At 40.0% G+C, this 11804-nt stretch overlaps 1 protein-coding gene across 1 annotated transcript in view; it reads right to left on the bottom strand.

Moving 5' to 3' along the window:
* The window catches only part of CWH43 (cell wall biogenesis 43 C-terminal homolog (S. cerevisiae)), a 113838-nt gene that overhangs the window by 27065 nt on the left and 74969 nt on the right, over positions 1 to 11804 (bottom strand). Inside the window, exons 13-14 of the mRNA XM_011972048.1 lie at positions 8814 to 8875; positions 3392 to 3547 (exon numbers count right to left, since the gene is read on the bottom strand). Coding sequence (XP_011827438.1) covers positions 3392 to 3547; positions 8814 to 8875 — 218 coding nt within the window. The remainder of the gene's footprint in view (positions 1 to 3391; positions 3548 to 8813; positions 8876 to 11804) is intronic.

Raw genomic sequence — 11804 nt, 5'->3', positions numbered from 1 at the left:
TGGTGACAAAATCTCTAAGCATTTGCTTATCTGTAAAGCATTTTATTTCTCCTTCCCTGATGAAACTTAGTTTGGCTGGATATGAAATTCTGGGTTAAAAATTCTTTTCTTTAAGAATGTTGAATATTGGCCCCCACTCTCTTCTGGCTTGGAGAGTTTCTACTGAGAGATCTGCTGTTAGTCTGATGGGCTTCTCTTTGTGGGAAACCCTATGTTTCTCTCTGACTGCCCTTAACATTTTTTCCTTCATTTCAACTTTGGGGAATGTGACAATTACGTGTCTTAGAGTTGCCCTTCTCAAGGATTATCTTTGTGACGTTCTTTGTATTTCTTGAATTTGAAAGTTGGCCTGCCTTACTAGGTTGGGGAAGTTCTCCTGGATGATATCCTGCAGAGTGTTTTCCAACTTGGTTCCATTTTCCCCGTCACTTTCAGGCACACCAATCAGACGTAGATTTGGTCTTTTCACGTAATCCCACACTTCTTGGAGGCATTGTTCATTTCTTTTTCCTTTTTTTCTCTAGACTCCTCACTTCATTTCATTCATTTGATCTTCAGTCATTGATACTCTTTCTTCCAGTTTATCAAGTCAGTTACTGAAGCTTGTGCATTTTTCACATATTTCTCGTGTCATGGTTTTTATCTCTGTCAGTTCATTTATGGCCTTCTCTGCATTGATTATTCTAGTTATCCATTCTTCCATTCTTTTTTCAAGATTTTTAGTTTCTTTGCACTGGTTACGTAGTTCCTCCTGTAGCTCTGAGAAGTTTGATCAGCCGAAGCCTTCTTCTCTCAACTCATCAAAGTTATTCTCTGTACAGCTGGTCCATTGCTGGTGATGAGCTGCCTTCCTTTGGAGAGGGAGATATGCTCTGATTTTTTGAATTTCCAGCTTTTTCCTCATCTTTGTGGTTTTATCTGCCTTTGGTCTTTGATGATGGTGAGGTAGTGATGGTGTTTTGGTGTGGGTGTCCTTTCTGTTTGTTAGTTTTCATTCTACTTGTCAGGGCCCTCAGCTGTAGGTCTGTTGGAGATTGCTTGAGGTCCACTCCAGACCCTGTTTACCTGGGTATCAGCAGCAGAGGCTGCAGAAGATTGAATATTGCTGAATAGTGAGTGCTGCTTTCTGATTCTTGCTCAGGAAGCTTAGTCTCGGGGGTGTACCCCACCTTTTGAGGTGTGAGGTGTTGGTCTGCACCTAGAGGGGGATGTCCCCCAGTTAGGCTACTCAGGGGTCAGGGACCCCCTTGAGCAGGCAGTCTGTCCGTTCTCAGATCTCAACCTCTGTGCTGGGAGATCCACTGCTCTTCAAAGCTGTCAGACAGGGTCATTAACATCTGCAGAGGTTTCTGCTGATTTTTGTTTCGCTGTGCCCTGTCCCCAGAAGTGGAGTCTACAGAGACAGGCAGAGACAGGCAGGCCTCCTTGACTTGCAGTGGGCTCCACCCAGTTCGAGCTTCCCAGAGGTTTTGTTTACCTACTTAAGTCTCAGCAATGGCTGGCACCCCTCCCCCAGCCTCGCTGCTGCCGTGTAGTTAGATCTCAGACTGCTGTGCTAGCAATTAGGGAGGCTCCGTGGGCGTGCGACCTTCCTGGCCAGGTGTGGTATATAATCTCCTGGTGTGCCATTTGCTAAGACCTTTGGTAAAGCACAGTATTAGGGTGGGAGTTGCCTGATTTTCCAGGTGTTGTGTGTCTCCATTTCTAAAGGGATTCCCTTCCCCCTTGCACCTCCCAGGTAAGGTGATGCCTTGTCCTGCTTCAGCTGTTGCTGGTCGGGCTGCACCAGCTGACCAGCACCGATTGTCCAGCACTCCCCAGTGAGATGAACCCGGTACCTCAGTTGAAAATGCAGAAATCACCCTTCTTCTGTGTCATTCGCATTGGGAGCTGGAGGTTGGAGCTGTTCCTATTCGGCCATCTTGCTCCAGATCTCCATTTCAGTCTATCAATCTTGTTGATCTTTTCAAAAAGCCAGCTCCTGGATTCATTGATTTTTTTGAAGGATTTTTTTTGTGTCTCTATCTCCTTCAGTTCTGCTCTGATCTTAGTTATTTCTTGCCTTCTGCTAGCTTTCGAATGTGTTTGCTCTTGCTTCTCTAGTTCTTTTAATTGTGATGTTAGGGTGTCAATTTTAGATCTTTACCGCTTTCTCTTGTGGGCCTTCAGTGCTAAAAGTTTCCCTCTACACACTGCTTTAAATGTGTTCCAGAGATTCTGATATGTTGTGTCTTTGTTCTCATTGGTTTCAAAGAACATCTTTATTTCTGCCTTCGTTTCATTATGTACCCAGTAGTCATTCAGGAGCAGGTTGTTCAGTTTCCATGTAGTTGAGCAGTTTTGAGTGAGTTTCTTAATCCTGAGTTCTAGTTTGATTGCACTGTGATCTGAGAGACAGTTTGCTATGATTTCTGGTCTTTTACATTTGCTGACGAGTGCTTTACTTCCAACTATGTGGTCAATTTTTGAATAAGTGCAATGTGGTGCTGAGAAGAATGTATATTCTGTTGATTTGGGGTGGAGAGTTCTGTAGATGTCTGTTAGGTCCGCTTGTTGCAGAGTTGAGTTCAATTCCTGGATATCCTTGTTAACTTTCTGTCTTGTTGATCTGTCTAATGTTGATAGTGGGGTGTTAAAGTCTCCAATTATTATTGTGTGGGAGTCTAAGTCTCTTTGTAGGTCTCCAAGGACTTGCTTTATGAATCTGGGTGCTCCTGTATTGGGTGCATATTTAGGATAGTTATCTCTTCTTGTTGAATTGATCCCTTTACCATTATGTAATGGCCTTCTTTGTCTCTTTTGAACTTTGTTGGTTTAACATCTGTTTTATCAGAGACTGAGATTGCAACAGGCAGTGGTATTCTTCAAAAGCTGTCCAGGTGAATCTAATGTGCAGCCAGAGTTGAGAATCCCATCAACCCAATGATGCTAACAGGCTTTCTCCCCACTTATTAGTTCCATCACTGACTAGCCATGTGACCCCAGTGAAGTTACTTCATGTTCTTAAGCTTGAGCTTCCTCATCTATTAAACAGGGATAATAAGAGGACCAGCCAATAAGGATTAATTGAGATAACACAAAAAGCACCTAGAATAGGGTCTGGGACATAGGAGCATTCAAATACTAGCTATTGTGGGGGTGGCAGTTATGATGATGGTGATGATGATAATGTGAGCTTTTTTAACCTGAGGTTACAACATATTTCTTGATTCCAGAAAGCAAACACCATAACTTCAACCCCAACCAGATTTTATCATCTTTGTCACAGGCTCCCTTACCCCGAATAAACCTCTAGGAGAAGATATAATTTTTAGCTCATTTTGAGGGAATATGTAGGTTCCATAGAGGGATGTGGTAGCTTATAACTGAACTACAACGTAAAGGAACTCACCTGGGATTAAAATGAATTTTCTTGGGAACTTCTCTGTGGTCTACGACCACTTTCTGATTGTCTCTAAAATTAGTGGGGTCATCAGGGATCCTAAATTTTGCCATCTGAATTTCTGAATCACTCAGTTCAGCATGGGAGATTCTTGCATAACCCAACCTGTAGCAGAAACAGAAATTATTTGTAAAGGTTTTATTATTACATGGAAATCTAATGAGATCCAAGTGATACCACCTTTGTTATTAAGCCAGTTTCCCACTTCTGACTCTACTCTGAATATCACAACTGGAATTAAGTTAAATTGTTAATCTAAATATTGGCAAAATATTGCTTATATGATATAAATGAATAAAGAATATGTATATAGATTTAATTAACTATTCTTAGCAATTTATTTTTTTTATACTAACGAATATTCTAGCCATGCAAATTGCCTCCCATACAATCATGTTTTGAGCTAATAACAGGAATTCTTCAGAATGACAGGGGTGTTTGCCTAAATTTTTTCTTACCTTTAAAAATACAAATGCCACATGAATATTTTCAGCCAAATTTCAAGTCTAAAATCAAAGATTTTTATATATCTGGGAAAAAATCCATATCCTATTTTGGCTGAGAGCTTTCAATTCCTGGGGAAATTCAAAGCACTTTGTAGACATTATACAAAGAGTTCTTATTTGAGAAGCTCACGTGGAAAACAGGGGGAACTATTAACAACAAAGAATTCATTTTATTTTATTACATTGTGCTCTTCCAGAAAAAAGACTTAGGTCAGCTTCAGTCATTCATTTATTCAATGAAGCACATATGTATATATATGGAGTGCCTACCACATGCAAGCACTGTTCTGGGTGTTGGGGAATAAGTCACGAATAAAATGAAGTCTTGCCCTCATGGAATTTTCATTCTAGTAGGGAAGGATGCATTAAACACATATGTATGTTTACAATCAGTCAAGTAGAGATAGATAAGTAAGTATTGGGGTGAATGCAGAGTAAGGATAACAGGCAGTGATAAGCAGCAGAGGTTACTATCTTATGGTGGATGGTCAGGGCATACCTTTGCAATAAAGTGACACTAGAGCAAAAATTCAATGAAGAGAGGGATCAAGCCATAGAGATCCTGGAGAAATGGTGTTTAGGGAAGGGGAACAGCAAATGCAAAGGTCCTGAGGTGGAAATATGCTTGGTGTTTTGGGGGCCAACTCCACCATGACTGGAGTGAAGTGCATAAGAGGGAACATGCAAAGCCTTCCTCACAGGCCACTATGAGGACCTCAGATTTCTTTTGTTGTTGTTGTTTTTGTTTTTGAGAGTGAGATGAGAATCCATCAGAAGGGTTTGAAGCAGAGGTCTGTGACAGCTACCAGGTAGACAATCACCTTCAGGGAAAGGATCAAAGCAGGGAAACAAGTTATGAAGCCACTGCAATAACTTAGGTAAAAGATGATGGGAGCTTGGACCTGAGTGGCAGGAGAAGAGAAGCACGTAAAACAAAGCCTATAACCACATGCCTGTAACTCCATGCAAAATAGAAACAGAAACCCAGAGCGGGACCAACAGAGACAGCAAGTCTGCCCACTGGGAAAGGTAAGCAGAGCTGTGACTGAACATCAGATGAAGCTCTGAGCTGTCAGGCAGCTTAATGCATTGTCTGGGCTCAAGTCCTAAATCTGTTCACTTTTGTCTAATTCTAGGTTACTGTCTTTAGTAAATCTAGGTTATTTATTCCCAACTCTAAGATCAAAGTTCTAACCCATTTAACAGACACTGCCTTCAAAGATACAAGAAAAGTCTTGAAACTGAGGAATCTGACAATCCAAATCTTCCATTAAAGCAGAGGATCTCCCATTATTGTCCAATAAGTATTCATTAAGCTCTTACTACCTACTACATGTAGGGCATTGAACTTGGTGATTGAGATGAAAGTTTACAAAATTAGTTTTGTGGAGAGAAACTGAAAAACCCTAGTTCCTAACTTCATTAATATGGGAATTTTTTAAATCATCTTCCTATTTTGTATTCCCCCCAAAATTCATTTGTTGAAGCTCTAACCCCCAGTGTGGCTGTATTTGGAGATGGGTCTTCCTAGGAAATAATTAACGTGAAATGAGGTCATGAGTGGGGAGGCCTGATCCTACAGGATTAATGACTTAATAAGAAGAGACACCAGAGAGCTCACTCTCTCTCTACAGGCACAACCCAAGGAAAGGCCATGAGGGCACATGGCAAGAAGTCTGCAACCCAAGGGGACAGTCCTCACCTGACGCCAACTCTGCTGGCACCTTAATCTTGGTCTTAGAATCTACAGAACTGAAAGAAAATTAATTTCTGTTGTTTAGACCATCCAGTCTATGGTATTTTGTTATGTCACAGAGTATTAAATTTATATATAAATAAATATATATTATATATGATATCACATTTTCATATATACTTTATATATATATATACACTCTGCCATCCCATTCTCCTAAGGAGAGGTAATAAAGGTTTCAGAGCCCAACAATGAGCTATTATGGGCACCAGTTACTATAAATACCACTGTTCCTTGGTTCCCAACATTTTTTACAACATGAAATTATACCTATTTCAGCCTATATGAAAAGTCGTTTTCTAGAATTTCTGATATCTCATTTAAACAATTGCTTTAACAAATATTTAAACAGAAACAGTGTTTTCAATCTTAGATATAAAATACCATACAAAACTCACCCTTCAGCACCTTCAGTCCTACTGTAACACTTTGGAAACACCAAATTATAGTCAAGCTATCTATTCCACAGCTATTTGGGCATGTGATGTGCCTTTTAGAGTTTCTGAGTTAGTGGCATAACCGAAACAATCTTAGCATCTCAAGGGCCTCCTTGGCCCACCTCAGTAAGCATATGGCTCCATGGAGTTGTCCAAGAACCAGCAAAGGTCACTATTTTACTAAGTAATGTCCAAAGTGCTTACTAAGGATTCACAGATCCTTACAAGATTTTTTCTCTTCCCTGCCTGCCCACACACTCTCTCCTTCCCTCCTCACTGCCCCTCACCCCACTCCAACCCAACCCTTTCCAGCCACACTAGCCTCACTTTTCCTCAAACACATGCAGCACTCCTGCATTGGGGTCTTTGCACTAGCTCAGCCCTCTACCAGGAAGTATCTTCTGCCAGGTGGCCAAATGGCTCCCTCTTTGCAATCTTGGTTGAAATGTCATCTTCTCAGTAAGACCTACCCAGTTCCCTACTTACAATCGCACCCCACCTCTATATTCTGGAAGCTCCTTCTCCTGCTTAGTTTTTCCCACTACCCTCGTCATCTTCTAAAATAGATCATCCAGGAATTATTTATCATGATTTTTGTCTGTCCTCCCTCCACCAGCATAGGGATCCTTCTCTGTTTTGTTTACAGCTTTATCCCTATTGTCTGGCATCCATTCTGCTAGATCAATACTTGTTGAATGGCAAATGGGGTCTAGAGCAAGAGAAACTAACAATTTGCTTTCACTGGACTGTAACTTATAACCGAACAAGCCGTATCCCCACTGGGAGAGGAGCTGACTCCATGATTCTATACCATCCCAGAAAGCAACTATTTTCTCTCATAAATGTAGGCCACAGATCTTAGAAGATAAGGTTATTTAAAGAGTGATCCATTAATGTCGGCCCCTATCTTTAGGCAGGCGATGCCAAGATGCCTTTGGGTGATGAACTGCTCTATATGGAGAAGAGACTAAGGGTCAGAGAAGTCTGTCCTAGGAGCCCACACCAGGGCTCCCCACATTGTCCCCAGGATGGCAGTTAGGGGGCTCAAATCAAATATCTCCAGACAGATTCCGTCCTAACAGGAGAACCCTTGAGTGTTTCAGGGAAGGTCTCCAGCATGTTCCCTCTGTGGAAGAAGTTTGTATGTAGAGGAACCACTGAATCGACCCACTGTGTACATCATCTACTACCACCTGCCATACTCACATCACTTCTGTCACTCTACTCCAGCCTCACTGGCCTTCTTGATCTTGCCCCACAACGTCCAGCATCCTTCTCTCAAACTTTCCCTGCCTCCCCTGCCTGAAGTGCTCTTCCTCAGGGTATACACAGGTGGGGTCCCTCCTTCCACTTGAGGTGCTGCCCAGAAGTCACTCCAGCATACCCTGCCCACTCTTTATAACCTACCACAGCCACCCCCAGCACACCCTACCTTCTCACCTGGACTTATTATTTTTCTTTCACCATGCGTATCTCCACCTGTCATAGCCTGTCATTTCTTGTCTGCTTATTTTATGTCTCCTTCCATTGCAACGTAAGTTCTATGACAGTCAAGGATTTTGTTTTTTTCCTATTGTATTCCCACTCCTGAGAACAATACCCAGTACATAAAGAGGATTTAGAAAATACTTATTGGATAAATGAATGAGTGAATGAATGAATGGTTAGTCCCTCTTTTTTGGTATTAAACTGCTCCTTGCTTTATTGATACAAATACTGCCTTCAAAACTGATTTGTATGGTTACATATTTGAATTTTAAAATCTCAGCTGTATTATTTTGGATCACATATGTATGTATACAGTCATGTGTCACTTAACAACAAGAATACATTCTTAAAAATGTGTCATAGGTGGTTTCATCATTGTGTGGACACCATAGAGCACACTTATACCAGCCTGGATGGTATAGCCTACTACACACCTAAGCTACATGGTATGGCCTATTGCTCCTAGGCTACAAACCTGTACTGCATGTGACTGTACTGAATATTGTAGACAACTGTAATACTATGGTATTTGTGTATCTAAACATAGAAAAGGTACAGTAAAAGTATGATATTATATCTTATAAACTACCATTGTAGATGTGGTCTGTTGTTGACTGAAGATATCATTAAGCAGCACATGACTGTATGTATCCAAATGTATATTATCCAAGTATATCATACACACACATATGCATGTATATGATATACTTGGATTATATTTTTATGTGGAATGATTTTTTTAATATAATTTATCTAGAGATCTCACTACAGCATAGTAATGGCCCCATCAAATTAGTTAACTTACCCAGGATTATTGATTAGAAGCTGGCAAGCCTGGAACTCAAGCCCAGGACTTTCTCATCCAATGGTCTATGATGTTTCCACTAAACCATACATTCAAAAATGGTGCCATTCCTCATATGTGTTGACAGTTACATACTCACCTTGCTTAATAGCCTACACAGTATCCTGTTACACAATTAAGCTTAATTTGCTAAGCTATTTCTACTTTTGTAAATTATGAGACTATGCCTTGAAAAAGATGTTAAACTGTATAGTCAAATCAATGTTTATAAAAAGCAACAAAAATTAATTGCTTCCATAAAGTTGTTTTTTCTTCTCAGATAGACCCAAAAGATTGCAGCAATAATAGATTAAAAACAAAATCAAACCCCTGTGCTCACCTTATCAGTCCTCGATACATAATGTATTCACACCATCTGTCATGATCAGTGCTGTCAATATCCTAGTAAAGAGCAGAGAGGAGAATGTTTAAAACATAAAAAACAAAGCTCTATTCCACATTGCCAAAAAATGTGTTACCTACATGATAAATATCTCTTTGTACATGCTGTTTTCTCTTCCTGGCTCCTACTGATCTTTTTTGGTCCAAATTATTTGCTCATTCTACATATATTTATTGAGCACCTGCTATGTGCCCAACTAGCTTCTGTACTACATGCTGAGAAAACAAAGAGGAAGGAGGTCTGGAGAGTGACTTAGGTAAATCAGCGATTACAACATAGACCCTGGCTCCTGGCAGCTTTCCAAGCCTCTCATCCCCAACAGCACTGACCGCACCTTCATTGGTCATCCTGTACAGTACTTTACACACACTAGCTACGCCATCATGCCAGGTATCTGTTTCTATGTCTCCATCCTCCCACTCCTGCACAGAGGGACTCTTAATCACTTTTGGCCACCTGGCACTTAGCATAAAACCTGGTGTTGAGCAGGTGCTCCATCTGTGTTTGTTAAATTGAATCATGGAAATAAGAACATTTGGGGAGCAATCATGAGTCTTTTTGATGTTGAGAGCTTGGGACCAGGGTTATTATTCACCAAAGAAAGAGAACAGAAACATATTCTTTTCTATCATGTGTTGGGAAACTATAAATATGAGGCATTTATTCTGAAGAAAGAAATCTCCATTTTCTTCTTTTTAAATACCTTATATATAAAAAATATACCTGACTTTTCACCACTTCTGAATTTTACTGTTAACATTTAATTAAAAACACATTTTTAAATCACTAAAAGAATACACCACCATTTATTATATAATTCTTTATTTTTTTCTTAAGCTTAGTGGTAGACACATGGATGTCTATTAATCAACCTTTATTGTTGTTTAGAGTACACACATGCATATACCTTTTGTATACATAAAAATTATAATAAATTTTTAAAATTAAATTTAAAATGTTAATGAAGAAAATAAAGAAGCACTGTTCTGGTTTGTCTTGGGAAAATAGAAAACTTTAGCTGTAGTATGGGGAATAATAAACAATAAATCTATTTAACTATCATTTTGTTTATTCGATTTTTTAAAGATGCTGTAAGTCTTGCAAAAAAAATAAAAAATAAAGATGCTGTAAAGTTTTAATACTGCAGGATTTAAATATTCACTTCTTTAAGAGAAAAATCTGTTCGTCCAAGCATTAATGATTAAAACTCTTCTCCGCATTAATAAATTTCCTCCTAAAGAAAGCAATATAAGAATCCACCATTAATTTTGACACAGCTTTTGACCACGACAGTGGAAATCAAGAGAGGATTAGATGAAAATCAAATCAAATTCTTCTTAACATCATGTATATCCTTCACACACACATGCACATGCACACACACAGTGTAAGAATGCCCTCATTAGGGTGCAATTTTTACTTAGACTTGCCAAATTTCATCTTGTCTAATATTCCTTTGTGATTTATAGACCATATACTTACACATTTCTCTTATTTTGTTTTTGACATACAGCCAGACACACATAATATATGTCATGTAAGTCTGAGGGCTTTGCAGACGTTATCTTCTATTTCATTCTCAAACAACCCTATGATTCCACAGATACCGCTCTCACCACATTTCAGATATGGAACTTGAGGCCCAGAAAGGCTAAGTAACTTGCCCCAAGGTCACACAGCTGGTAAATGCAGCATCATCTAGGCTAATAAATAATGACAGACCATGAGAAGAGAGAGAGGTCCAGCACCAGGGCCCAGACACATGTGTGGGGCTATCTTAGACCCTCCTGCCATAAGTAAGCCATCAGCTGACCACACAGGAGAACCCAGGCAAGAACAGAAAACCACCCAGTCAACCCAAAGAATCATGAGAATATTCAGTTGTTACAGTTTTAAGTCACTATGTTTTGAGGTGGTTTGTTACATAGAGGTGGTTTGTTACATAGTGATAAACAACTGATACAGTCTCTGTGAGTACACACTTTCCAGGTTTTCCTCTTCTGAACTCTCCTTACTCCCTTTCCTGAAATAATCGGTCTTCTCTTCCTTCACCTACACCCCCATGATGGCCACATTCAATGTGGCTCCACTGGGGCTTTATTTGGTCTTCCTTTTGCACTTCTCTAATTCTAGCACTCTAATTTGCACTTCTCTAATTACTAGCAATATCACCCACTTCCACGGCTTCAACGCTTCCCTACATGGTGGCCACCCCTTAATCTATAACTCTAGTTCTCACTGCCCTGTTGAATTCCAGATCTGTATATGCACCTGCCTATTGGACATCTCTATTAATGTTCCACAGATCCCTCAAACTCAGCCCAAAGCTGAACTTATCTTCTTTGTAAAACGTTTCTTCCTTTTGTATTCTCTACAAAAATAAATGTCAGTATCATAATCCCTCTGGCCAGAGTCAGAAATCAAGGATCCATCTGTGGCTACAAGGCTAAGTCATACAAGGCAATATAGGCTTTTTATTTTTCTCTTGGGATACTCACTATTGGAAGCCAGCTGCAAGGAAGAGAGGAAGCCCAAGTAGCCCATGGTGAGGAACCTGGGTCCCCAGGACAAAGCACCAATTTGCCACCTGTGAATTGTCTACTGAGGAGATCCTTCAGTCCCTAGTTGACCCTCCTAGCTGATCCTGCATGGAGCAGACATGAGCTATCCTCATTGAGCCCTGTCCGAACTCCAGATTCGTGAGCAAATAGATGACCGCTGTTGTTTTAACACTAATTTCTGCCTATCCAAAAAAATGCAGAGACTAAATCATCTTCCTAATATCTGCCTTGCCCTTCTTCCAAAATTGTAGTATTTTTTTTAATTTATTTATTATTATTATACTTTAAGTTGTAGGGTACATGTGCATAACGTGCAGGTTTGTTACATATGTATACTTGGGCCATGTTGGTGTGCTGCACCCATCAA

This window comes from Mandrillus leucophaeus, unplaced genomic scaffold (genome assembly GCF_000951045.1).
Source record: "Mandrillus leucophaeus isolate KB7577 unplaced genomic scaffold, Mleu.le_1.0 Scaffold1262, whole genome shotgun sequence".
Taxonomy (NCBI): Eukaryota; Metazoa; Chordata; class Mammalia; order Primates; family Cercopithecidae; genus Mandrillus; species Mandrillus leucophaeus.
Note: the sequence above shows the minus strand (reverse complement) of the source record. Positions and strands in the feature narration are given on the sequence as shown.